This window comes from Leptonychotes weddellii, chromosome 1 (assembly GCF_054177405.1).
Source record: "Leptonychotes weddellii isolate Sample4059 chromosome 1, ASM5417740v2, whole genome shotgun sequence".
Classification (NCBI taxonomy): domain Eukaryota; kingdom Metazoa; phylum Chordata; class Mammalia; order Carnivora; family Phocidae; genus Leptonychotes; species Leptonychotes weddellii.
The window spans coordinates 46,587,486-46,613,575 of record NC_138369.1 but is presented as its reverse complement, the minus strand read 5'-3'; the positions used below and the strand labels follow the sequence as shown (position 1 = coordinate 46,613,575).

At 40.3% G+C, this 26,090-nt stretch overlaps 1 protein-coding gene across 7 annotated transcripts in view; it reads left to right on the top strand.

Moving 5' to 3' along the window:
* The window catches only part of TMCC1 (transmembrane and coiled-coil domain family 1), a 218,687-nt gene that overhangs the window by 187,219 nt on the left and 5,378 nt on the right, over positions 1-26,090 (top strand). For all 7 annotated transcript variants that reach the window (XM_081801658.1, XM_081801648.1, XM_081801639.1 and 4 more), the window contains 2 exons: positions 8,394-9,328; positions 24,936-25,071. In XM_081801658.1, coding sequence (XP_081657784.1) covers positions 8,394-9,328; positions 24,936-25,071 — 1,071 coding nt within the window. The remainder of the gene's footprint in view (positions 1-8,393; positions 9,329-24,935; positions 25,072-26,090) is intronic.

The following is a 26,090-nucleotide window of genomic DNA, read 5'->3' as shown; positions in this document are numbered from 1 at the left end:
AGTTATAATCTCAGAAGGAAACTTGGATTATCTATTCCAAACATCAATCAGTATATCCTCGTGTGACATTTTTAACATTCAGGCATGAAGTGTGGTTGGATATTTCCAGTGGCATACATGAACTGATATTTGAAACCCCCTGGTTAAGTTGAACAATGCACCTTTCCTTATTTTCATTGTATGTTACTTATTTTTTCTTTTAGATATCAGGGAGAGATCTTTCTTTCACAATCTGTTACTCATCTATAAAACAAATTTTCTTAACTGGATGATCTCTTAGGTTCCTTCTAGCTCAAAGAAACTGTACTTATAAAAGTAACACTTAACCATAATAACCGTAACAAAGCAGCATGTTATTGTCAACTTATACCATCACTACTATGATTGCAGGCTTTCCTTAAGTGCTTGCTTTTTTTTTTTTTTCTTTTGTACTTCCAGTGCCTAACATAGGCCCTGTACATAGGAGACATTCTGCAAAGGTTTGTTAAAATGACAATAAATCATCTGACCAGGCTCACATGAATCCGTTAAGTCCAAACATCAGGCCTGGCAGTGCTAATCCTCAATGATGTCTTTCATGTAAGCCAGGAAACCAGCCCTCCTGTGGTGACAAAGCAATTCTGAGTAGCAGTCCTAGATCCTATAATGGATATTTTGCAGTTGGGTTGGAGCAGGGTGGACTGGGTGGGATGTTAATAATCTAAACTGATATTCAGCACAGTTGGTTTTTCCTCAGCAGCCTTGGAGGGATGAGTATCATCTATTGGAAGCTGTTTTTCTTACAAAAATTCTGGCGTTTATTCCATTTGTAGTAACATAGGCTTAGTCACTTGTATGACATATGAGATCTAGAAGGATCATATTAAGGAGATGCTAGTGAGCATTTATATTAAACATTTACTGGGTATCTTTGCACAAAGCATTGTGCTAGCTTCTTGGAATACAAAGATGAATGTGACTTGATCCCTGTCCTCAGGAACTTAGGTCAGTAGAGGCAAGACACCCAAACAATCATTTCAACATAATGTGATAAGAACATTGAGAGAGATGTATGTTTAGGTATATGGGAATATGAAGAAAGCCATTAATCCAGCTGGGAGAGGGAGATTGTCAGGAAAGATATCCTGGAGGAGGTTACACCTGAGCTGGGTCTTGAAGGATGAGTAGAAGTTAGCCAGAAAAGAAAAGAACATGCCCTGGACTATATGGACAGAAGCCTGGAGGTGTGAAACAGCATGCCATGTCACAAGAACCAAATTACAGGTGTGACCCTTAGTATATGTGGATTTAAATTTAAGGTTTCCATTATTCCCAAGGAATCCATGATAAAGTTTTTTGTCATTTTGCTGAGGCATGTGGTAGGATCTTAGCCACAAAACTAGTGAGCAAACTCCACCAGAATTTGCATTTCAGTGAGCATGTCTTCTACTCATTTTCACATGTGCGGTATCACCCATGAGATGATTTTAAAACTTTGTTCTTTATGGAAAATGGGCCTGAAAAGTGCTGAGTGTAGAAAAGCATGTGGGGCCTTAAGTGTTTCTTTGTACAAAAAGGAAGCTTGAGACACAAACTATAGTGCCAGATTTAGAAGTGGCCAGGATCGGGACGCCTGGATGGCTCAGTCGGTTAAGTGGCTGCCTTCAGCTCAGGTCATGATCTTGGGGTCCTGGGATCAAGTCCCGCATTGGGCTCCTTGCTCTGCAGGGAGCCTGCTTCTCCCTCTGCCTGAAGCTCCCACTGCTTGTGCTCTCGCTCACTCTCTCTTGCCCATGCTCTCTCTCTCTAGCAAGTGGATAAATAAAATCTTTAAAAAAAAAGAAATGGTCAGGATTATCATCATGAGTATTATTTGTATATCATTGATTTTTCAAACTTTTAAAAATTAAGCAATAAAACATTATTTTATTTTTCTAAGCAAACTTTCCCCAGAATACCCAGATAAAATAGATGAAAACAGAGGTAATCAGGAACCCTGCTCACTTGCTTCCACTATTCCCCTCTGGGGTGGTCCAGACAAATCTCTGTAGAACCCACAGCTGTTGCATATAGCCAGAGTTCTGTGTAAAATATGAAAAAGTGACCCCTAGAACTTACAGGAAATGCTCCATTCTGCCCAAGGATTATTTTATAAGTGAGAAAAAAATCTTTGTGACAAGTAAAAAGGTTTGTTTTTAAGCCTATACGTTGAATCTTGATTTTTAGCTCCAAAGTAAAAATGGAATGCTTAGAGAAAAAGCTTGCTGGTTATGGGCTATTGGAACTTAGTTCATTTTTATTTTCTACTACTCCCACTTGAGATTTCCTCTTCATTCCACAGTAGACTAAATGTCAGTCAGAATTATAGATGAGAGAATTGATCAACAGGGTTGTGCTTACTGTGAGAGGGGAAGGGCATGTCATTTCTACAGTGAGATACTGGAAATAGGTGAAAAGTCTTCCCATAATGAATATATACTTTCTGAACAAAGTGCTAATAGACTGTGAGATTTCTTTTCTTTTTGTTAAGAATAGGTGTTGGGGATGTTGGAAAAGGCAAGCCTCAGGGAGATGATGATACAACATTCAAAGGCAGAGCTGTGTAACTTCTAAGGCAGGACTTTTTCCTCTGCTGTACCTTCTCAGTACAACCTGCCTGGCAGAAAAAGAAAAATTTATATGATGCATCTTTCTGTTTATCATTGATTAGAATATAGATTAGAATATAGATTTCTGTGCAGTTCTTAAAACCAAGATTATGAATCTCTAGGGATTACAATTTGTAATGCATTTGGGGGGTGGTCTCCCAAAAATCAAACATTCTATCCTTTTGCCCCCCACTAAGTGCACTTGAATTAAGCCACACACTCCAATTTTGGTTCAAAACCATGGCCCCATATCTGTGAGAGAAAGATTTTGGAAGAACAATGGAGCTGGGTCTGCAGGTGCCTAAGTATGAATTTGCAAAGGCTGCTGCACAACCCATTCTATGAAATTGGCCTTGGAAAAGATCCACTTTCAGAAAAACCAACATAGTCCAGATTCTGTTTGTTTTCAGATTAATTACAAAAACTTCCCCACTTTCCACCTCCTCCTTCTTTTACCTTAAAATGACTTCTTCATTTTTCTCGGAAATGATGTGGATTATTTAGTGTAAATAAATAGTGCAGAGATTTCCTGAAAGAGAGCTGATATACTCTATAAAGCATAGATAAAATTATTTCATTCCACTAAGACAGGACTGGGCTGTTGGCCTTTATTGAAGATAGTGATGTCAAGTCACGGATTTCTGAATCTTTTCTAGTTACAAAATGTACTTGGATTTTGAGTAATGAACCAAGTAAGCAATAGAAAAGGGTGACTTCTTGAACGTTCACCATGTTTGGCAGTCATAATCTGATTTTACATACGTTTAACATTTTTTTCAAATAACCTCATGAGAAAATGATAACCCCATTGTATAGATGAGAAAACTTAGGCTCAAGAACAAGAAGGTGGCCCAAAGACACCTAGCTAGTAAGGTGGCAAAGGTAGGTCTGAACCCAGGTCCTTCTATTCTACTCCTGTCACTGCTATTTCCACCATGTTTCTTCATATGTGATTGTTCTCAAAGCTGGGTGCTGCCATGTTCTGACATTTTCATACACTCAGAGAAAGTAAACAGATCTTTAATGCATTTGCAGATGAAAATTGTAAGCCATTATAAAACTTTGTCAAATCTTTCTCCAAGATGGGCTCTGTTCTGCCCCTGATTAATTGTTTTGAGGTGTTGCTGTTTAAATTTTCTCTTGGGCTTTTTTCTGATCAATTAATTCAGATCTGTTAATAGAAAATTTAAGCCTGGCAAATGAATTCTTTTTTTTTAAAGGTTTTGTTTTTAAGTAATCTCTATACCCAACGTGGGGCTCGAACCCACAACCCCAAGATCAAGAATCGCATGCTCTACCAACTGAACCAGCCAGGCGCCCCCTGGCAAATGAATTCTTAATGGGAAAAGACAAAGTGCAAGCAAAGCAGCATATCTCCTGTTATAGCAACAGCTAGATAATGAATTGTGGCTCTGACCATACCCCTAGCTGTGTAGCGCATTGCCTAGTTACAATAAGTAGTCAAAATATATTTAATTGACTGGGTTTTGGTCCTCACTTTTTTCTATACAAATTATTTCTATCCCCAGCGGTAAGTGGCTGGGACTTGCTATACTAGGGGGTGTGATCACTCATGAAAGCCCTCAGGCTATGGTCACACGAAGCCCTATTGAGTAGGTAATATTGCTGCTGCTGTTTGTCAAACTGGCACGTGATAAGGTAGTTAGGAAGCGCCTCACAGTTCATTTGTAAATTAGTGATAACAATATCTACTCTCTAGGGTTGTTGTGAGCTTTGGAAGATTAGCTAGCTACCTAGTCAGCTGCCTAGCCACAAGACCAACAGTCAAGAAAGGTGACTAAATTATAAAAAAAAAAAAAAGGAAGGAAGAAAAGTGACTATTACTACTTTTACTGTAGTGTTGAATTACATTATTCCTTTGGTTCAGACTCTGTATCTGACATGATTATGCCTGAAATGTGAAAGATCTTGAAGTATATTCTAGAATCTTTTAATATTTGAATTTTTAAAAAGAATCACATAGAATGGTACAAAAATAATAACCAGTACTAACTGCTTACTCTGTGCCCAGGACTGTTTTATTTATTTCATGCTAAAAACAGTCTTCTGAAATGGGTATGAGTATTATCTCCATTTTACAGTTGATGAAATAGAAGCAGAAGTAACTTGCCCAACCAAGGTCACGTGACTAGTAGTAAGTAGCAAAGCTAGATTTGAACCCAAGCAGTTTTATGCCAGAATCCCTGCTTCACTATACTAAATGTAGCCAGATTTAATAATTTTGTTTCTGATTTGTGCCTTTTCATGTATGTTTAAGAAAATCCTTCCCCCTGTATTTTCCAATACTACCTTCTAAAGGGTTTAAAATTTGCTTTTGATATTTGCAGTTTAGTTGCCTGTCTGGAATGACGGTAGGAATCTAATTTTATTTTGTTATATATGGCTAGCCTAATATGCCAGCAAAGGCTTTTGAAAAAGAGAACCGGGCGCCTGGGTGGCTCAGTTGGTTAAGCAGCTGCCTTCGGGTCAGGTCATGATCCTGGAGTCCCTGGATCGAGTCCCACATCGGGCTCCCTGCTCAGCAGGGAGTCTGCTTCTCCCTCTGACCCTCCCCCCTCTCATGTGCTCTCTCTCATTCTCTCTCTCTCAAACAAATAAATAAAATCTTTAAAAAAAAAAGAGAGAACCACTTTTCAGTTGGTGCATACTCGCAGCTAAGTATTCTTAACCTCTGAGAGCTTTTGTTCATCGTTCAAAAGATACCCTGAGGGTATTCATAGCCCCTGTCCTGTAATTCTGTAGTTCAGTATATCTTTTTCTTGCCACCTCTCTTCCTCTTCTTCTCCCCTTTTATTTCCCCTCCCCCCCCCAATTTCTGCCTCTTCTCTCTCCTTCCTTTTTAAGGATAGTGCTTGCCAAAATTGGGAAGAGTTACTGAGTAATCAAGTGATTCATGGTTTCAGGTGTTAAACTACCCTCCTGCTGAAGCTGTGGGTTCATTTTCTTTGGAGGCTGAGAACAGTGGGTTCTGTCAGATGTACTCTTGCAGGAATATTGATGACTCTTAAGTGGGAGTCATATACTGGTAGGATGTAGTGTGGCCCCAAACAGCCTAGGTAGGACAGAAGTCAGATTAAAGCTAGTCTGGTTTACTTCTTTACTTACCGTGTAGGGAAATAAAATCTGAATTAAACTGTGATCATTTGTAAAAAAAAAAAAAAAATACATTGAAATTTTGTGTTTTTTCAAATTTAGAGATATAATAAAACTTTGATTCTAGTACCAAAGACATATTTTCACCAGTATGATCAATGTTTATCCTCCCTGAGTAATAATTAAACTTGACTTCTATATCTGCACTTCTTTTGACAATAGACTGCATGTAAGGTGATATTCAAACTAATAGCAAAGAACTTAAGAAAACTGGATAATACATGAGCTTGTAGTCTTGAATCAGTGGTATTTTATATTTGCTTTTCTTTCCTGTGGTAGATTTTGAGCTATTAAACATAAGTACACAATCAGGGTCCACTACATCCTGTAGTTGTGGGATCTGAAATCCCATTCAGAAAGAAAATCACACAGTGGGAACCCTGTACAACTTAAGAGAGTGACTGTAAGGCACTGAAGAAAGTGGGTTTCTGGAAGCTCCTTTTTCAACTCTTGGCAACGTGGTTTTCTGGAACTCTGGCTCATTCTCCTTTCTGCTGCTTCCCTCTGGCCCTTTCATTGCTTGTTAGCTTGCACCTAAAAATGGGGCAGATGGAGGAAGTTATGCAAAATAATTATTGTGCTAGTCCCTAAACTATTCTGGACATTTTTGTTATTAGTGGAACATAATGTCATTTTGCTCTTCATTTCAGTTTTAAATTATCTTTTGATTTTATTTAAATGCACATTATTTCTCATTTGTTCATCTAAAAAAGAAAAACTATGTTTTTATTCACATCAGTAGTAATATATTAATTCCAGTAATGAACTTTCCACTAATAAACTAATAGTTTTGGAGTTAGAGATCACCATAATTCCTGCTCAGATGGGAAACTGAGGCGATACAACCAAGATGAAAAAAAGACTGACAAGTTACCAGTATTTCACGAATATATCAGATTTGGTATATTATCACAAAAATGTAATTCACATTTTTAAAATATGAGGGTAACCTATATACAGTTCTTTCTACGAGATTGCTGCTGGTTACAGATTTAGGGATGAGGACCAAGTAAAAGGGATATGATCTTAATCTCCAAGATGGTAAATTTGTAATTTGACACTCAAACTGGGCATTTTTATTACCCTGAGATGGTTCTTTTTTTTTTTTAAGATTTTATTTATTTATTTATTTGAGAGAGAGCAGAGCAAGGGCAAGGGCAGGGCAGAAGGAGAGGAAGCAGACTCCCTGCTGAGCAGGGAGCCCCATGTGAGGCTCAGTCCCAGGACCCTGGGATCATGACCTGAGCCGAAGGCAGACACTTAACCAGCTGAGCCACCCTGATGCCCTGAGATGGTTCTTTTATTATTTTATTTCTGTTACTGTCCAATAGAGAGCAGTTTCTACAGACTTTTTGCATGAGCCCGACTCCAGTTCATGACAAGCCACACTTTAGGTTTTCTCGCCTGAGTTAGGGAAACCTGACCTCTCCCCAGCTTTGGCTAATGGCTTTGAAATAGGATAGTTTCAGTTTTCAGATCTGAGCAGCTTGTCTTTTTCTTCATCTCCTTTGAATGGTTGCTCACCCATATGGAGGATAGTCATTGTGTGTGTTTAAGAGTCCCTTGTCTAATAAAAAACCTTTTACTGGATAGAACTCACAAAAGTTGAGCTCCAAAAGGCCTGAACTTAGTTGTTGACTTGATTAATTTCTTACCTCTTACTGTCTCTCTCCCTGAGTATTCACTTTTATTGCCGAAGTATATCACAGTACTTGTGATCTGGGATATTAACTCCGAGAGTATACCACGTTCGTCCTTGGCACTTGGAGCAGTACCTTCTCATTCTTACCTTCACCTGTCTGCAGCTACCAATTGAGTGTCCCTATTAGAGAGAGAATAATCCCATTACCCTTGACATACTTGGGGTAAAAAGACACTGATAATTGGATTTTTATATCTAGCCAGTAAAATACCTATTCTCACCAGCATTTTGGGTGACCATAATCTGAGAGCATGAATTGGAATTATAGTGATGTCTGAATACTAAAATGATTTTCATATAATTAAATTGAAATGCAGATGTACCTTGTTTCACAAAAGTATGTGTGAAGAATGTTTGTGAATAAAATCATGCTTTAAACCCACTAGCTGGGGCACTTGGGTGACTCAGTTGGTTAAGCATCTGCCTTCGGCTCAGGTCATGATCCCAGGGCCCTGGGGTTGAGCCCTGTGTGGGGCTCCCTGCTCAGCGGGGAGTCTGCTTCTCCCTCTCCCTCTGCCCTTCCCCCACTTGTGCTTGCTTGCTCTTTCTTTCTCTCTCAAATAAATAAAATCTTTAAAAATATATAAATAACTAGGGGAGCTTTGTTATTTAAAGAAATACTGTAATAAATTCTCTAACAAAGGAAGAACACCCCCAGTTTACATCTTGTGCAAATCTTTTTTCATGTCTGTTTTGTGTAAGGCAAAGTGTACTTGTATAAGGACAGTATCCAAAAGGGACATGGGAGTTGTACAGGACAGGAGGTATTAGGTCAACTATCTATGCCAAGATCTGAGAGTTCGTAAATTTTCAATACATTTGGTTTATTGATTCTGGAGAGGTAGTCCTCTTGGGCTCCTTCTAACATCCACTTCTTATTTTTATACTAGATCGAGCGATTGGAAGTAAGCAGCCTCGCCCAGACTTCCAGTGCAGTGGCCTCCAGCACCGATGGCAGCATCCACACAGACTCTGTGGATGGAACACCAGACCCTCAGCGCACAAAGGCTGCTATCGCTCACCTGCAGCAGAAAATCCTGAAGCTCACAGAACAGATCAAGATTGCACAAACAGCCCGGGACGACAACGTCGCTGAGTACTTGAAGCTTGCCAACAGTGCAGACAAGCAGCAGGCTGCCCGCATCAAGCAGGTCTTTGAGAAGAAGAACCAGAAATCTGCCCAAACCATCCTCCAGCTACAAAAGAAACTTGAGCACTACCACAGGAAGCTCCGAGAGGTGGAGCAGAATGGGATTCCTCGGCAGCCGAAGGATGTCTTCAGGGACATGCACCAGGGTCTGAAGGATGTGGGAGCAAAGGTGACTGGCTTCAGTGAAGGTGTGGTGGACAGTGTCAAAGGTGGACTTTCTAGCTTCTCCCAGGCGACCCATTCAGCAGCAGGGGCCGTAGTCTCAAAACCCAGAGAGATTGCCTCACTAATTCGGAATAAATTTGGCAGTGCAGACAATATCCCTAACCTGAAGGACTCTTTAGAGGAAGGGCAAGTGGATGATGGGGGGAAGGCTTTGGGGGTGATTTCAAACTTTCAGTCAAGCCCAAAATATGGTAGTGAGGAAGATTGTTCTAGTGCCACTTCAGGCTCAGTGGGAGCCAACAGCACCACTGGAGGCATTGCTGTAGGAGCGTCCAGCTCCAAAACAAACACCCTGGACATGCAGAGCTCAGGATTTGATGCACTACTACATGAGATCCAGGAGATCCGGGAAACACAGGCCAGACTAGAGGAATCCTTTGAGACCCTCAAGGAACATTATCAGAGAGACTATTCATTAATAATGCAGGCCTTACAGGAGGAGCGATATAGGTAAGTTATATGGAATTAAAATTCTAAAGTTGGGAAGGGAACTGCAAAAGGATCTGTGTAGAGTATCTTTTTTTATAGCATCCAGAACACTTTAGATATGTCATATAACATCCCCATAGTTCTATCATAGAGAGCAAAATAGAGGCACAGCAAAGTTAAATGACTCCTGAGATCATACACCAATGAAGCATTGGGGTCAGGGGAAGACAATTACGGTAGCTCTCCAATCTTCCATTCCAGTTTAGTTCTTCCATTCCACTTTCACATGAAGCCCAAGCTCTCTAAGGTATTCCACCTATTTATTTATAATCACAGAACCACAAATCATTGCAACCTATAACTATGCTACACTGAATTCAAAAGATCTATAACCCTCTGAACTCTAAGAAATCTAAGAAAAATCAAAGATATACCTGGCTAAAATGTAATGAACACTCTAGGTATTTGACCTTAAACACACTTATGTGGACAATTGGTGTAGAGAGATTAGACTGAAAGTATATCCAGATAAGCACGTCTGTTACCTTTGTTACGAATTGGCAGATGTTTGAATGGGCGTGGACTTAAACATGAAATGTTTCTACAGTCGTTAGAGAATTCTCAAAGGGCTAACTGCTTTGAGTCATATCTGTGCTAAAGGTAGAGAAGCTGGTCTTTCTTCTGTTTCATATAATACTCCATATTCATATTAGACCACTCTTAGTTGTTCTCTAAAAACATGTTTTTTCCCCTTGTTTCTATCCCATGCAGAGAGAAATAATATCCCCCATACAGTACTCATTCAGATCCAAACTCGCTCAGCCAGAGACAGGCCACCTCACTGATACAGATTAAAGGCCAGTTTTACAGAAGCCACAGGTCAGAGCAGGCCTCGAAAGACCTGGGTTTTGGTCCTATCCCAAATACTAACTCGAGGGAATCCTCACTACTTACCCTGTAATATCAAGGGTTGAACAGATGATCTCTTAAGGTCTGTTTCACCTCTTTTTAAAAAACAATGATTTTTTTTTTTTAAGTTTGCTTTTATGAGATAATCTCAGGGTTTGAAATAAATTGTTCATGTGTATCCATTAGCTCTGAGAGAAGTTACAGCAGCACGCTGTTTTCAGATGGTGAAAATATTAGTAATTAAGCCCTGCCTCTTCATTCTTCAATTCTAACTAATTCTAACCTAATTCTAAGACTTTAAGGGAGATGAAAAGAAAAGTGAGTGTGGGAGAGAGAAATGAAGTTTTTAATAAAAGCAAATATATTACTATCTATTATTTTAGTATTTTGTATATTCTTTCATATACTTAAAAGACAATATCTAAAGTGAGTAATCTAACAGATATTCAAATGGACTCTAAAAATAAAACATCTGATCTTTTGTACAGTGTGAAACCTAACTCCCAAGTTCAAATTCTAGTTCTGCCACTTGCTAACCTTGAAAACTGGGCAAGTTTCTAAACCTCTCGAAGTCTTGGTTTCCTCTTCTATAACGTAGGAATAATAACAGTTCTTCATAAGGTTATTGTGACATCTAAAGGGAATAATTTATGTAAAGCACATAGCTCAGTGCCTGGTCCTGTGAATGCTCAGTTGATGTTAGGTAGCAGCTGCTACTGCTGCTATTAAAATAGACCCCTCTGAACATGGAGACCCGGTCCTCCCGCAGTCAGATGCTCAAAAAAAAAAAAAAAACACCCCCAAAACAAAAAGCCAATTGCCTGCTTTGACCCCTTTATTTTGAATGGATGGTAAAACATTCCAGTTTTTAAATCCTTCAGAGCTTAAAATTCATATAGAGCTTGTTATATCTTCAAGTCAGATGTAGGCCAATATGAGAAAATCATAGAGGAAAAACAGGTTTCCCAAGGCCCACCTTTGTACCAATTTGAAATAATCCAGGGACAGGACAGAACTTTTAGCTGGTCATTATAACCTCATTATAAGAATCAAGTCCAAACCACTTGTGAGGTAACGAGAAGTGCATTTCTTTCATTGCATTTTGGGTTCTCTGTAGTGGGTAAATGATTAGTTTTATGGAATAAAGAGAGAATAAAGAAAACTTAAGAATTTCGGGGCTCCTGGATGGCTCAGTCGGTTGGGCGGCTGCCCTTGGCTCAGGTCGTGATCCCAGGGTCCTGGGATTGAGCCCCGCGTTGGGCTCCCGGCTCAGCAGGAGCCTGCTTCTCACTCTCCTCCCCGCTTGTGCTCTCTCTCGCTATCTCTGTCACTATCTCTCTCTCTCTCTCTCAAATAAATAAAATCTTAAAAAAAAAAGAAGAAAACTTAAGAATTTTCAAAAACAGAGGTAAAGCTTGGAGAGCCAGGGAAGACATAGTATAATGTGTAATCTCACTTTTGTCATATCACTTAAACTTTAGAATGGTCTTTCTTTAAAACGAATCTTGAAGAAAGAAAGCCTTTTTTCCCCAAGAAAGGGAGCAGAAATGTCACAGCTGTTTGACTCAGCTATTTTGTTGTACCAGTATTTCCCATGTATTGAGCAGTTAGAAATTTCTCCTCTGTTACATGTTCTTAACTAGTAAATATACTTAATTTTGTTGATCTTTGAACCATTTCATCTAAGTGAAATTTTCCCACACATTGAAGCATATTCTTAAGAATCAAAACTTTCACATTTTAAGCATTTTTAGGGAATTTCTTTACCTTCTTTTAACAGAATAATACACTGAACCTTGACTTGATTGGAAATAGTATAGAACAGTGGTGTTCTAGCTCAGTGATACTGTCAGGTCAGAGAGAGTGAAACGATTATGTGCCTCTACAGTAAACAGTCCGAGACAGCTTGCTCTTTAAAGTTCTTTTGTCTGCTTTTCATAAAGTTTGTTTTTTTCTCCTTTCCATATCCCAACACTGTTGCTGAGCTGCTTGCAACAGCCTCTCTTTACTAATTTCTATTTGAGCTCTGTTGTAGGTTTGGCTTTTTGTCTAGGAAGGAAGTAGGCTAGCTAGGGATGGACTTAAGGGATTCTTCTGTGACCAAGAACCAATTAAAGCATATATGGCCACTCTAGATATATTTGTTTATTTTCTGTGCTTTAGTTTATTTTACTAATATGTGAGTTGACAGGAGGGAGGCTGTGTACAGGGTTGCTGCTTGTTATTCAAATGAGGTGGAGGAAGACACTACCACTCAACATTTACTGAACTCCTATGGTGTGCATAATGCTTTACATATATTTGCTAATCCTCACAGTAGCCCTTCAGGTGGATTGTATTATCCCCATTCTACAGATGAGGAAATGGAGGCCCAGTGGGGTTTTACATTTTGCCAAAAGGTTACTTAGTAAGTGATAAAGCCAGGAATAAAACCCAGTTTAATGTGAATGCAAAGCCAGTGGTTTGGTTTTGTTTTTCATTTCAGGACAGGTTTTTTTTTTCCCCCCAAGCTCAACCCTGAAATCTATTATGATCGAAAAACTACAGTCTAGCTAAAATCTGTGTGATTGAAAGACTAGCCTATAGTCTAGCTCTAGGAAGCATTGACTGCGTGGGGTATTGGGCCTTTTCCAGGTCAAAGTGTGTGTTTCACTAAAAGCTGAGTCATTGTTGCTAACATGTTTTATAAAATTCTGTGAAGGCAAAAAAAAAAAAAAATCTGTGACTGCACCAGCTCTGGAAAGTTTTCTACAGCAATGTAGGTAATAGGGGAAACCTACTAAGGAAACTTTCACTTCCATCCTTATTTCCCCCTTTGCAGAGTCCCTTTTCGGTCTTGTCACTCACTTAATGTGCTTCCTGTTGCTCTCTGCCCGTAAGGCCAAATTAAGATTTTTACCCAAGACCGTCTACTTACTTTGAAATAATTAGAAACATTCAGAAGCCTGTGGAGTACAGTCTCTCTCTTCACCCACATAACTGTGCCATGGCTGAGTATGTCTTCAGCACCCACATGCATTCAGCCCAGGAAGCCACTGTAACAGAGCTTGGATCTGAACTCCACCTCAACCTTTGATCAGGAACTAGGTTTTTAGTCTTTGAGCTGTGCATTGGGCTCTCAGATATGAGTGAGAACATGTATTTTGGGAAAGAAAGATGCAAAGTTTAGACAGTTTTTCTGGTGATGGGATTGTGCTCCCTTCAGATTCTTCCTGTGCAGATAGTCTGTACATCCCATTAAAGTATTAGCACAGATTTGTTAGGAGAACCTGGGTTCATGTAGTAGTACTTCAGAGATAGAAGGGCCCTTAGATATCTAGTTTAATCTCATTTTACACGAGTATACTGAGGCCCAGAAAGATAAAGTAACTTTTGCCAGGTCACACAGTAAAATGGTTTAACATATATTTAATCTGCTAAAAACTAGAAGACTAGTCCTGTTCCCATGGTGGGTATAATATATTCTTGAGCTACCAGAGGAAAAAATTGAGCTGTGGCAAAATGCACTGAAAATAGGAGAGAACTAGGAAAACATTCATTGACAGTTTTACAGGTTCCTTTTGTAGTTTTTCCCTTCGGGGATCTGGCTGGGAATCCTACTCCGCTACTGCCCATATGTGGCAGTGTCATATAGGCAGACTAAAAACCCTCTTCCTGTTGAGGAGCAGTAATGCCATTTTAAAAGCTTCTATTTTAAGGGGATTACTGTCCTTTGGAAATCAGCTTCTGAAACTGTATTAAGCCCAGGGATATTTTAAGTTGCCCTGAGTCATAAGAGCAAAAACACAGAAGAAGGCACTCACCAGAGCAGCCGTCACATGCGTACAACCGTCAGTAGCTAGGCTAACGCAATTAGGCACAGGCCATTGGAGTTTTATTTTTTTTTATTTTATTTTATTTTATGTTTTAAGATATTATTTATTTGACAGAGAGAGAGTGAGAGAGCACAAGCACGGGGAGCGGCAGTGAGAGAGGGAGAAGCAGACTCCCCGCTGAGCAGGGAGCCCGATGTGGGGTCGATCCCAGGGCCCTGGGATCATGACCTGAGCCGAAAGCTCATGACGCTTTACCGACTGAGCCACCCAGGTGCCCTGGAGTTTTAATTAAACAGATGGTCAGTTAAATACAATTTTATTTTACCATCACTAGACATAAGAAAGATATGGTCAGATACAGCTATTTTGGCCCCTTTACTCCAGGTGTTAGACCTGTGTCAATTATAAATTGATCTGAGAGTCTCCAGAGTATATGTAGACTAGGTTTGGACAGTAAGTTTGAAATAGAAACTTGAGAATATTGGATCAAATTAGCTCCTGTAGAGAAATAAAGCCCAATTGAGATATGTTCTTAGGAAAAGTAAGACCTTCCATATAAAAGAGAATTTACAGATGTGCTTTTCCCAACATAGCCCTGAAGAGGTAAAGGAGGAAGAATGGAAGGGAAGGAGGGAGGAAGAGAGGGAGAGAAAAATTATTTACTTCAGTAATTACTTGAGGTTGGACAAGCCTGCATTCACTTGCCAGTTTTTGTGTGACCGTATGTAATTCCTCTGAGCCTCAGTTTCCTGTATAAAAACAAGGTAATGATATCTACTGTACAGGGTTGGAGATAATGTATGTGAAGCACCTAGTATGGTCTGTGGTGTGCCAGGATGTTAGAAAGCTGTCATTACCAAGTTTCCAGATTGCCTAGAAAGCTCCCCTCCCCCCCAGCTTTTATTCATTCCCTATACGCTATAGGCATCTGCTGTTTCTTTTTTTTTTTTTTTAAAGATTTTATTTATTTATTTGACAGAGAGATAGAGAGAGAGAACAAGTAGGCAGAGAGGCAGACAGAGGGAGAGGGAGAAGCAGGCTCCCCGCCGAGCAGGGAGCCCGATGCGGGGCTCGATCCCGGGACACTGGGATCATGACCTGAGCCGAAGGCAGCCGCTTAACCAACTGAGCCACCCAGGCGCCCCTGCATCTGCTGTTTCTTATCTTTAAGATAATGCACTGCCTACCCTGAAGGTTTCGGGGACTGATTCTGTGCTTTTTCCTTTCCAACTAAAGGCTAGTTCAGTGTTTCCTAGCCTCTTTTCAGGCTTCAACACAAATGAAGTAACAGAAGGTAGGGAGGAAATATCCACTTTCCCCAATTCAGCCAGGAATATATTCCACTTCCCACCACACGTCATACCTCTACACTAACTATGTCTCTCTGTTCTGGTCAAACCCTGGCAGAAGCTACCTCAGGTCCCTGTTGGTGTTAGCCCTGGGATCTGGTTCTTCCTGTTTCTCTCAGTACCTGCTCTACAAGATTCTTCAGCCATCCTGTCCTAATGACCTATTGCCCAATTAGGGAAGCACTCCCCCCAGCCCCCACTCTCAGAGATGGCTCCAAACTTTCGAGCCACGCCCAAAGAGTGATGCACTAGGTGAAACATTTCCAGCCTGACACTCATCCAGTTTCTCATTCATCAGGAATTTGACCCAAAAGAGCCGTGGCTTACCTTTGATCTAAGTAGATGACTAATGTGTTGACCTCCAATGGCTGAAACACTTGATTAATTTACTTATTATTATTTATTAATTGTTCACCTACAACAAAATCTAGATGTCTTTTTATATTTTGTAAATAGAGCAGATTTTGCTTTTGGTTGGGGGATGGATTTCACCTCCCAAAATATGACATAACCTACATTTAAAAAAGATCTCACAGTCTTTAAGGCTTTCTGTTGACTAATAGTTAAACTCAAGCCGTATTCGAGTGTCTGAGTTTTCTTTGAGTTGTAATGATTTGGGAAGGACTTTTGAGTAAAAAGTCTCAAAATGAGGTTATTAATCTCATACTACTTTGTGTTCCAGCTGGAGTCTGATGGAAAGCACATGCTAGTCAAAATCATATACTTGTAGGACCAAGAATTGCCCCCTCCCCTTCATGTCCAGAGAGCTCTAATTGGCATCATATCAAGAGGTTAAAATCCCTTAGAGTTCTTGATTTTAAAAAATCACATGTGAAAAGCTGTACACAGTTTACCTTCCCTTTTCCCCCCCACTCTTTGATTTGATACTAATATTTAATGAGAAGACAGAGGTATTCTTTCTTTGAATTCCCTAGGTATATGACTTCCCTATTTTAGGATTTAGGTAGGAAGTAAACACTAGCAAGTAAAGCAAAAGAGATTATAATATTAATAATGGGAGTAGTGAGAAGTCAGTGGGAACTGGAATAATGGGTATTTTCTTCCTTTTGTTCTTGTTTACATTTTGCATTTGATTAATGGTATAGAAGCAGTAAGTTTTTAAAAAGGCAATAATAAAACAAATCTAGAAACAGGAAGCATGAACCAAGTGGTTCGGATTCTCAGGACACCTCACTAACCTAATAAGGGGAAGTTACTGCATCTTTCTCAGCCTCCCATTTCTTAATTAGAAATTGAAGTACCTCCCAGGGACAAAGGAGGTAAGGTTTAATGTAGAAATGTCTTCATGAATCAGAGGCAGATGCCACACCTAAAAAGGCATGGGGTGTGGGGGTGGGTGGTTATTGCTTTTGTTATTATTGGTGTTAGTGTTTTGATACTTTGATGTTTACAGTGATTAACTAAATGTAGATTGAACCCTAAATTCCTCCCCCACATGCACTCCTCCACACTGGGCTCTTTGTGTTAGCCTGGTTTCAGACCATAATTTCACATGTAGGTTATGTTATGTAAGCCATATAAAAATGACTGATGGCACTGAAAAATGTTTGATTGGAAATTGTTAAGCTTGATCAGATTTGTGCTTTCAAATTGTGGGTTGTGAGGTTGTGAAAAGAGCTAAGGAACAAACTTCCATGACCTGGGTGAACAAATCAGCGAAAGTGTTTTAGTAATGACAGGCCCAGTAAAGTTCTTTCAAGGTGCTAAGGTAACCCAGAAGACCTGTATTCCAAGACAACAAGGGCATCTTGCCAGCCTCTTTGTTCATCACATTTTACAAAAGCCTCAAAGTTTATGGCTTTCTTGGTTTCCTCCCTGATGTTTCCTGCAGATTAGAGGTGTTTACTATAGTAACCCAAACACAACTGTGTAAGGATAGGGGTGCCTGGCTGGCTCATCTGGTAGAGCATGCAATTCTTGATCTCAGGGTCGTGAGTTCGAGCCCCACATTGGGTGTAGAGCCTACTTTTAAAAAAAAATGTGTAAGTGTAATAGGGTTTCAGCTACCCAATAACAGCTGTGACTTTTCTGTTCTTTCAGAAAGTCATCATTCTCCAGGTACTTCTTATGACTTGAAGAAGAAAGCAAATGTTAGTAATTAGTTGGTGAATTAATGGGGCTGTTTCAACTGGACCCATTGTGGGTCTTGCTTCACCCTTGAGTTCTGCAGCTTTATGTCACCTTGGCAAGTCTCCTAACCTGTTGGTCTGTTTTCATCTGCGGGGAAATGGAGCTTATTCTACTTACCCAAATGCTATTTCACTATTTAACTAGCTGTAAATAAAGTACTATCTCTGGGACCAATAGTATATTTTCTCATTTGGGAAGATTCTCAGCTTGAGGAAATCTTGCTTTTAATTTCTCATGTAACTGTGAGTGAATTGTTCAATCTCCAAAGGACTTTATTTTCCACAGGAGCATGGTGAGGATTAACAGTTTCTACTCAACTCTCTCTAGAGATTTGCAAAGATCAAATGAAGTATACTTGAGATACTTTCCCTCTCACACATACAAAACACATACCGTGAAAGGAAGGTAGGTAGGACAGTTTCATCAATTTAAAAGAAAGCTTGAACAAGCCAGTGAATGGACTTAGTTATCTGGCAAACTTGAGTCAGGGAAATAGCAGGAACCCATTTGTATGTTTGTGCTGGTCCTCCTGATGAGGAAGTAAGAAGAGGCTTGTGCCTCTCTTGTCTTTTTTTTTTTTTTTTTTTAAGATTTATTTATTTGACAGAGACACAGCGAGAGAGGGAACACAGGCAGGGGGAGTGGGAGAGGGAGAAGCAGGCTTCCTGCACCTCCCTTCCTTGCAGGGAGCCCAATGCGGGGCTCGATCCCAGGACCCTGGGATCATGACCTGAGCCAAACGCAGCCACTTAACAACTGAGCCACCCAGGGCGCCCCCCTCTCTTATCCTTCTTGAGAAGGACAGAATGTGTACCCAGAAGACCCATTTATGAGATGTCAGGAAAAACTCAATATACTGGAAAAGTGAAAATTTTAGAAAATGTAAAATTGAGGATGTAGAGATAGATGAAGAAGTGGAGGATTAGAGGGGGAAAAAATCAGAAGGAAGAAGCCTTGAATGTTGGAGCCACAGAGCACTTGAGGTCAACAAGTAGTCCTTTTAAACTTCCTCACTAAGGATTGTTGGAGGGACTGGGGAAGATCATAAAAGACAAAAATGAAACCAAATGTATACTTGTGATAGATCCCTCCCACTGAGCTCCATTTTTGCACAGGGCATTTGACGTCTAACTCCTTTTCAATCTTCACAATTGCCCTTTGGAATAGGTAGGTTGCCTCTTCACAGGGTCACACTGGTGGGTTGCAGAGTCAGGGTTTGAATCCCAAACCCAGGCTGAGCAGATCATCAGCTGGTACAAATTGCCTAAAAACAGGCGCCTGGGTGGCTAAGTCGGTTAAGCTATCTGTCTGCCTTTGTCTCAAGTCATGATAAGCAGGGAGTCTGCTTCTCCCTCTGCTCACCACCCCCCCCACCCCGCCCGTTCCTATGTGCGCCTGCTCTCAAATAAAATCTTTTAAAGAAAAACTGTATAAAACCATAAGTACAAAGAAGGTACAAAGTGGAAGGAGTGAAGATGGACAGCCTTTAGATAAAATATGAAGTGAACCAAATGGCTTCCAGAACCTTTGACATGTTAGTGACCATTGTATGATAAACATTTCTTATATTAAGGTTCAAGAGTGTTGGGAACAAGTGCTGAGGACTTTTTCATGTACTTTATGATTCATATACAGTATTACATATTTTTATGTAGTATTATATAATTATAAAAATCTGAGGGGCAACCTAAGGTGTTATTAATAAATCATCTTAGGTATTCACAAGTAAAAGTATCCAAAACATATTTTATAACAACCCAAAGCCATGAAATAGCTCAAAAAGGAATCTGAAAGAGATACATGCAGGAGGGAACTCCATAAAATACTCTCAAACAGAAGTTGCGGATGGCACAAGGAAATCCAGTTGATGAAACTCAATGTGAAATGGACCAAACAAATGAGAGATTATACTGCCAGAAGACAATAATACCTTCAAAGTGCTAGGGAAGAATAACTGTGACCTTAGAATGCTATGTCCACCTAATTTATTATTCAAGAAAGAGAGTGAAATTACGACACTTTTAGACATACGTAGACAAAAATTAACCACTCATGGAAACCTTTGCTGAGAGAAATACTAAAGGATATACTTCAAGAAGGGGGGGAAAACCCTCAAACAATGGGTGAAAGAAGTCAGTAAAGCATGTTCTAACTAAGTAGGGACTTAAAATTATATATACTAAAAAATCTAAACATCTTACATCAGTTTGGATCTAAAATTCCAGAAAAGAACATGGGGTTCAAGGATTGCATTTCACAGGAATATTAAAGAGTATTGGGGCACCTGGCTGGCTCATTCGGTAGAGCATGTGGCTCTTGATCTCAGGGTTAAGTTCGAGCCCTACGTTGGGTATAGAGATTACTTAAAATTAAAATCTTAAAAAAAAAAAGTGTTAAAACTTTGGGGGAAGAAACATATTTTGTACCTTAATTTGCCTGGCACTTGGCACCTTTCTTTTCACTTTATTTTTGTCCCTTTCAGTCAGTGGGTGCTCACAGAAATACTAGGATAAATAAAACACAAAGGTGAATGCAGTTTTGCTTTTCAACTGGATGTGTAGCTATGGGACTCCTAAACACAGACAAAATGACAAAATAGGCTAACTTAAACCTTCATTTATTTATTTATTTATTATTTATTTGACAGAGAGAGACATAGCAAGAGCAGGAACACAAGCAGGGGGAGTGGGAGAGGGAGAAGCAGGCTTCCCACAGAGCAAGGAGCCCGATGTGGGACTCGATCCCAGGACCTTGGGATCATGACCTGAGCCGAAGGCAGACACTTAACAACTGAGCCACCCAGGCGCCCCCCTTCCTTTCATTTTTTTAAAGATTTATTTATTAGAGAGAGTGGGGGAAAGGCAGAAGGAAAGGGAGAGAGGGAATCTCAAGCAAACTCCACACTGAGCACAGAGCCCAACTTGGGCTCAATCTCATGACCTTGAGACCATGACTGAGCCAAAATCAAGCTGGACGCTTAACCAACTGAGTCACCCAGGTACCCCCTTCCTCTCATTTTTTTAATGCATTTCAAAGTAAATTGCAGACATCCATAATCTTTTTTAACAGCTTCATTGAGATATAATTCATATACCATAGAATTCACCCATTAGGCGTATATAGTCAGGGGCGCCTGGGTGGCTCAGTTGTTTGGGTGTCTGCCTTTGGCTCGGGTCATGATCCCAGAGTTCTGGGATCCAGCCCCATGTGGGGCTCCCTGCTCAGTGGGGAGTCTGCTTCTCCCTTTCCCTCTGCCCCTCTCCCCGCTCATGCTCTGTCTCTCTCAAATAAATAAAATCTTAAAAACAACAACAAAATATACGAATCAATGATTTTTAGTGTATGCACAGATATATGCAGCCATCACCATAATCAGTTTTAGGGCATTTTCATTGCCTTCCAATCTTCCCATTCTGCCCAGACCCTGGCAACCATTAATCTTTGTCTCTATAGATTTGCTTATTTTGGACATTTCATATACATCGCATGGCATCATGCAGTTTGTGGTCCTTTCTGACTGGCATCTTTCACTTAGAATAATGTATTCAAGGCTCATCCATATTGTAGCATGTGTCATTACTTCATTTTATTTCCAAATAATATTCCATTGTATGGTTGCGCCACATTTTATCCATTTATCAGTTGATGGATATTTACTTGTTTCCACTTTTTGGCCATTAAGAATAATGTTGTTGTGAATGTTTGTGTACACCTTTTTGTATGGGAATAAGTTTTCATTTCTCTTCAGTGTATACCTGGAGTGGAATTTCTGGGTCATACAGTGATTCTCTATTTAACTTTTTGAGGAACTGCAAAACTGTTTTCCAAAGCTGATACACCATTTACATTCCCACCAGCTGTATGAGAGTTCAAATTTATCCACATCTCCCCAACGCTTGTTATTATCCTCTTTTTGATTCTAGGTATGTAGAGTTACTTCATTCCTCCTCCCATTGACTCCACCTTGACATCAAGCTCCAAACAGTCATGTCACTGTGGTTCAGTCCAGCTCCCTGTGTGGCTATGTAATTTGGATCAACTATAGACCTGACTCAAGTTTCTTACTTATAAAAGGGAGTTTAGCTCATCTGGGCTTCTTGAGTAGTTTCTAAGTGGCATCACGGTGTAGAGGTTAAGAACTTGGATTTAGGGCGCCTGGGTGGCTCAGTTGGTTAAGCGACTGCCTTCGGCTCAGGTCATGACCCAGGATCGAGTCCCGCATCAGGCTCCCTGTTCAGCAGGAAGTCTGCTTCTCCCTCTGACCCTCCCCCCTCTCGTGTGCTCTCTCTCTCTCTCAAATAAATAAAATCTTAAAAAAAAAAAAAAAACTTGGGTTTAAAGTCAGACAAACATGGATTCGAATCTTTACTCCCTACTTAATTTCTGTGTGCCCTTAAGCAAGTCACTTTACCTCTTTGAGCTTCAGTTTCCTTATCTGTAAAGTGAAGATAATACCTACTACCTTCTTGGAGTTTCAGAAATGAATTTGGGTAGGGGTGCCTGAGTGGTGCAGTCAGCTGACGCTTGGTTTTGGCTTAGGTCCTGATCTCAGGGTCCTGGCATCAGGCTCCACATTCAGCACAGACCCTGCTTGAGTTTCTCTCTGCCTCTCCCCCCACCAAATAAATAAATAAATCTTTTAAAAAATTAATTTGGATATATAGTAGGCACTAAATAAATGGCAGCAGCTGCTGTTTCTTTTTATTCTGTTCTGATGGTATGTGTGAGGCCATGTTTAATATCAAATAAGATTCTCCAACATTCCTGAAAGACCATACAATTAGGGAACACATGCCAAAGATGTCACATGGGTCTGTTCTCATCAGCAAGACTGTCACCACTGCCATGCCTCCCCTCCCTGCCACCCAGTATCAATCCTTAGCTTAGGAGGGTTATTTGCTGCTAGGCCCAGCCCTTCCCTTAAATCTCAAGGGACTGATACTTTGGAACACTCCTTTTACAAAGTCTCTATCCCATCTCTCGTAAGGAGAGAGAATGATGAAATCATCAAACACTAAAAGCTCCACAGAATAGTGAGCTAAATAAAATAGGACGAGCCTGAAAAGGCAGTAGTATATCAACATATTCTTATGGCAGTTGGTGGACTTAAAATTTGATAGAAAATCAGTTCTAGAGGTGGTGCCTGTTTCTGAGCACATGCCCTGGGCAGCAGCAGATGAAGTGAAAAGACAGTCACAGAGAATATCAGCCCGAGTTACAGGTAAAGGGTGGAAACACTTTCTGATCTGTTCCATCACTTCAGTAACAGAATTTTAGTGTGAAAGAAAGCAATACAGATGCCTATCAAGGATAAAGGAAAACTCAGTAGGATTCAGTAATACAGTGAAAAGGGTCAGACTGTGCCTTTTAAATAAAAACCCTTGTTTCTTAGAGAAAGAATGGAGTGTAGGATATAATTATTTATTATATAATTATCCGAAGGGAGAATATCAGTGATGCTGCGGTATAAGAATTACCTTAACAGAAAACTTCTGTGTATTCCTTAAAAGGTTGTGTACTATATATGGGGTTAAAAACAAGGAAAGGGAGGGGCAACCTGGGTGGCTCAGTCATTAGGCCTCTGCCTTCGGCTTGGGTCATGGTCCCAGGGTCTTGGAATCGAGTCCCACGTTGGGCTCCCTGCTCGGCGGGAGGCCTGCTTCTCCCTCTCCCACTCCCTCTGCTTGTGTTCCCGCTCTCACTGTGTCTCTCTCTGTCAAATAAATAAATAAAATCTTTAAAAAAAAGGAAAGGGAGGGTAGTTTTAAATGTCATTTTTATTTTTTTAATACAAAGTCCCCTGAGGCTTCTATGCTAGCGTTGGGTGTGTGTTTGCCCCAGTAGTGTTAAGTAGCAGTATATTCTCCTGTTGGGCTGAGCCCTCTGTCTGACAGAGAGGCTTACATTTTATTCACCACAAGCTAGAGATGAATTTATTGTTCCCTTTCCAGTCTGTTTTAATGTATAGTTTTAAACTATCCTCCTACCTACTTAGTTCTTTGTTTGGTTCCTGGAATTCCCACACACAACCTACCCCAGTTTATCCTCGTCTCCTCTGTATAACCCATATTCCTAAAATGCTGTGTTCATCATGTCACCCTCTCCCCATCAGCAATCTGCTTTGGGCCCATTTACTATCTGTTCCAGATTCCCAACTCCCATACCTACCTCTTAAGGCCAGATTTCCATTTTCTCTCCAACATAGATCTATCATTCCAGTTATCCTGTACATTTCTACCTCCTGTCCTTTACCCATGTTCTTTTTCTACCTAAAATCTCTGATCTTGTCCTTTAAACCTGTTTCAATCCTACTGGTCCTTAGGTGCCCAGCCCAGGTTCTACCTTTATGTAGATAACCTTCTCATAGATAGCCCTAAGTGCTAGAGATACAAGATGAATTAAATGACCTGCTCCCAAGGAACTTTATCTCCCTCCATCTTCCTGTTTTTTCTTAGCTATAGCACACTGGCCTACTTTGTGTCCCTCAAACCTGCCAAGCTAGTTCTCATCTTGAGAACTTTATACTTGCTTTTCCTTCTGCTTTAAGATACTCCTCCCCCCCTCATCTTCATAAGTCCATTCATATCATCAAGTTTCATCTGTCATTGTTGGAGAGCACTGAACAGGGAAGAGTTCTTCTCTATTCCAGCTCAACCAACTACCAGGCACTCTGTCATATATATACCCCTATTGATCTTCTTCATTTTACTTATCCATACCTGCAGTTGTCTTGGTTTCTCTGCTTCCCCCCGCACCCCGCCCAACGCACGTACAACTTAGATGTAAACTACTGAGGGCAGGCATTCTGTGTTGCTTACCACACAATATTTCCAGTACTTTGAACATACCTGGTACACAGCAGGCTCTCAGTAAATATTTGTTGACTGAGATGTCCTAGACACTGTGCTTGGCCAAGGGGATGATGGGCTCTGAACCATGAACATCCAGGTGAGTGACCTGTCCAGTATCAGGACAAGCTTTTGGTGACTGCTAGAAGGTCAGTTTCCATTTATGTGCTGTTTATCTTGTGATGAGACCTGCTTAATTGTATTCTAGTTTTTGCCTCTCCCCTTTGCTGCTCAGAACAAAGTAAGAACTGCCTCATTTATTATGAGTATGCTCCAGGCTGACCAGGGCTGCTGGCATTGCTGCAAGTACTGTGTGTTGAGAAGATTGTGGAAAAACCATGTTGCTGCTATGATACGGCCTTGTGACAAGCTTCCATTCCAGGGACTAAGATAGCTGTCCCCACTAGCAGCCCTGTTATCCCAGGCCACTGACTTAATTTCTTTGTGCTTTTGTTTTCTTCCTTTGCAGAATGGGTTTTGGGGATTAGATGTGAATAATACCAGGAAAAATACAGAATGCTTAAAATTCTAACTTTCCCCCCCTTCCCGCCCTTAGATGTGAACGATTAGAAGAACAACTAAATGACCTAACAGAACTCCATCAGAATGAAATCTTAAACTTGAAGCAGGAATTGGCCAGCATGGAAGAGAAAATTGCGTATCAGTCCTATGAACGTGCCCGGGACATCCAGGTTAGCATGAAGGATTGGATTTGTAAAAGCAAAAGACTAACAAAAAGTAGAATAGTGGTCAGCAGGGGCTGGGGGCTGAAGGGAACGAGGGGTTCTTTTTTAATGACTATAGAGTTTCAGTTTTACAAGATGAAAAGAGCTATGGAGTTGGATGGTGGTGATGGCTACACAACATTATGAATGGATTTAATACCAGTGAGCTATACACTTAAAAATGGTTAATTAAGGTGGTAGGTTTTATGTTATGTGTCTTTTACCACAATAAAAAAGAAGAAGAGGAAAAAGGACTAAAATACTGATACATGCTATAACAGGGATGAATCTGGAAAACATTATGCTCCGTGAAAAAAAAGCCAGTCACAAAAGGCCACATATTATATGATTCCATTTACATGAAATGTCCGGAACAGGCAAATCTATGGAGACAGAAAGATCAGCAGTTGCCAGGGGCTGCAGGAAGGGGAAATAGGGAGGAATAGCTAAGGGTTAGGGGATTTCTTTTTGGGGTGATGAAAGTGTTCTAGAGCTTGATGATGGTAGTGATGGTTGTACAACATTATGAATTTACTAAATGCCACTGAATTGTACACTTTAGAACGGTTAAAATTTAATGTTGAGTGTATTTTACCATAATATTAAAAAGTTTAGAAAAAAAGATGGGGAAGGTAGAGTATCAAGAGAAGGTTATACCAACTGTAATATAACTAGTCTTCAAATGAGGTACATTTCTTGAAAGGCTATACCATGTAGGGGTGGTGGGGTGGTATGCTTGCTTGGGTTCATAGGAAATGTTCTGGGGGTCACAGGTCTCAGTATATAGGAGACCATATGCATTATTACATCTGTTGGTTACCGCTTCAGGAGCTGCTCTCACAAGAGAGCCATCTTGTCTGTCTTCTGTAGCAAGGGAGGCATTTGTCCTCGTTGCCAAACCCAAACCTTTTACAGGCACATTGCCAGGCCATTTGTGAGAATAACACATGAAGCAGTTATGTTTAAGGCTCTCTAGTTTATGCTAT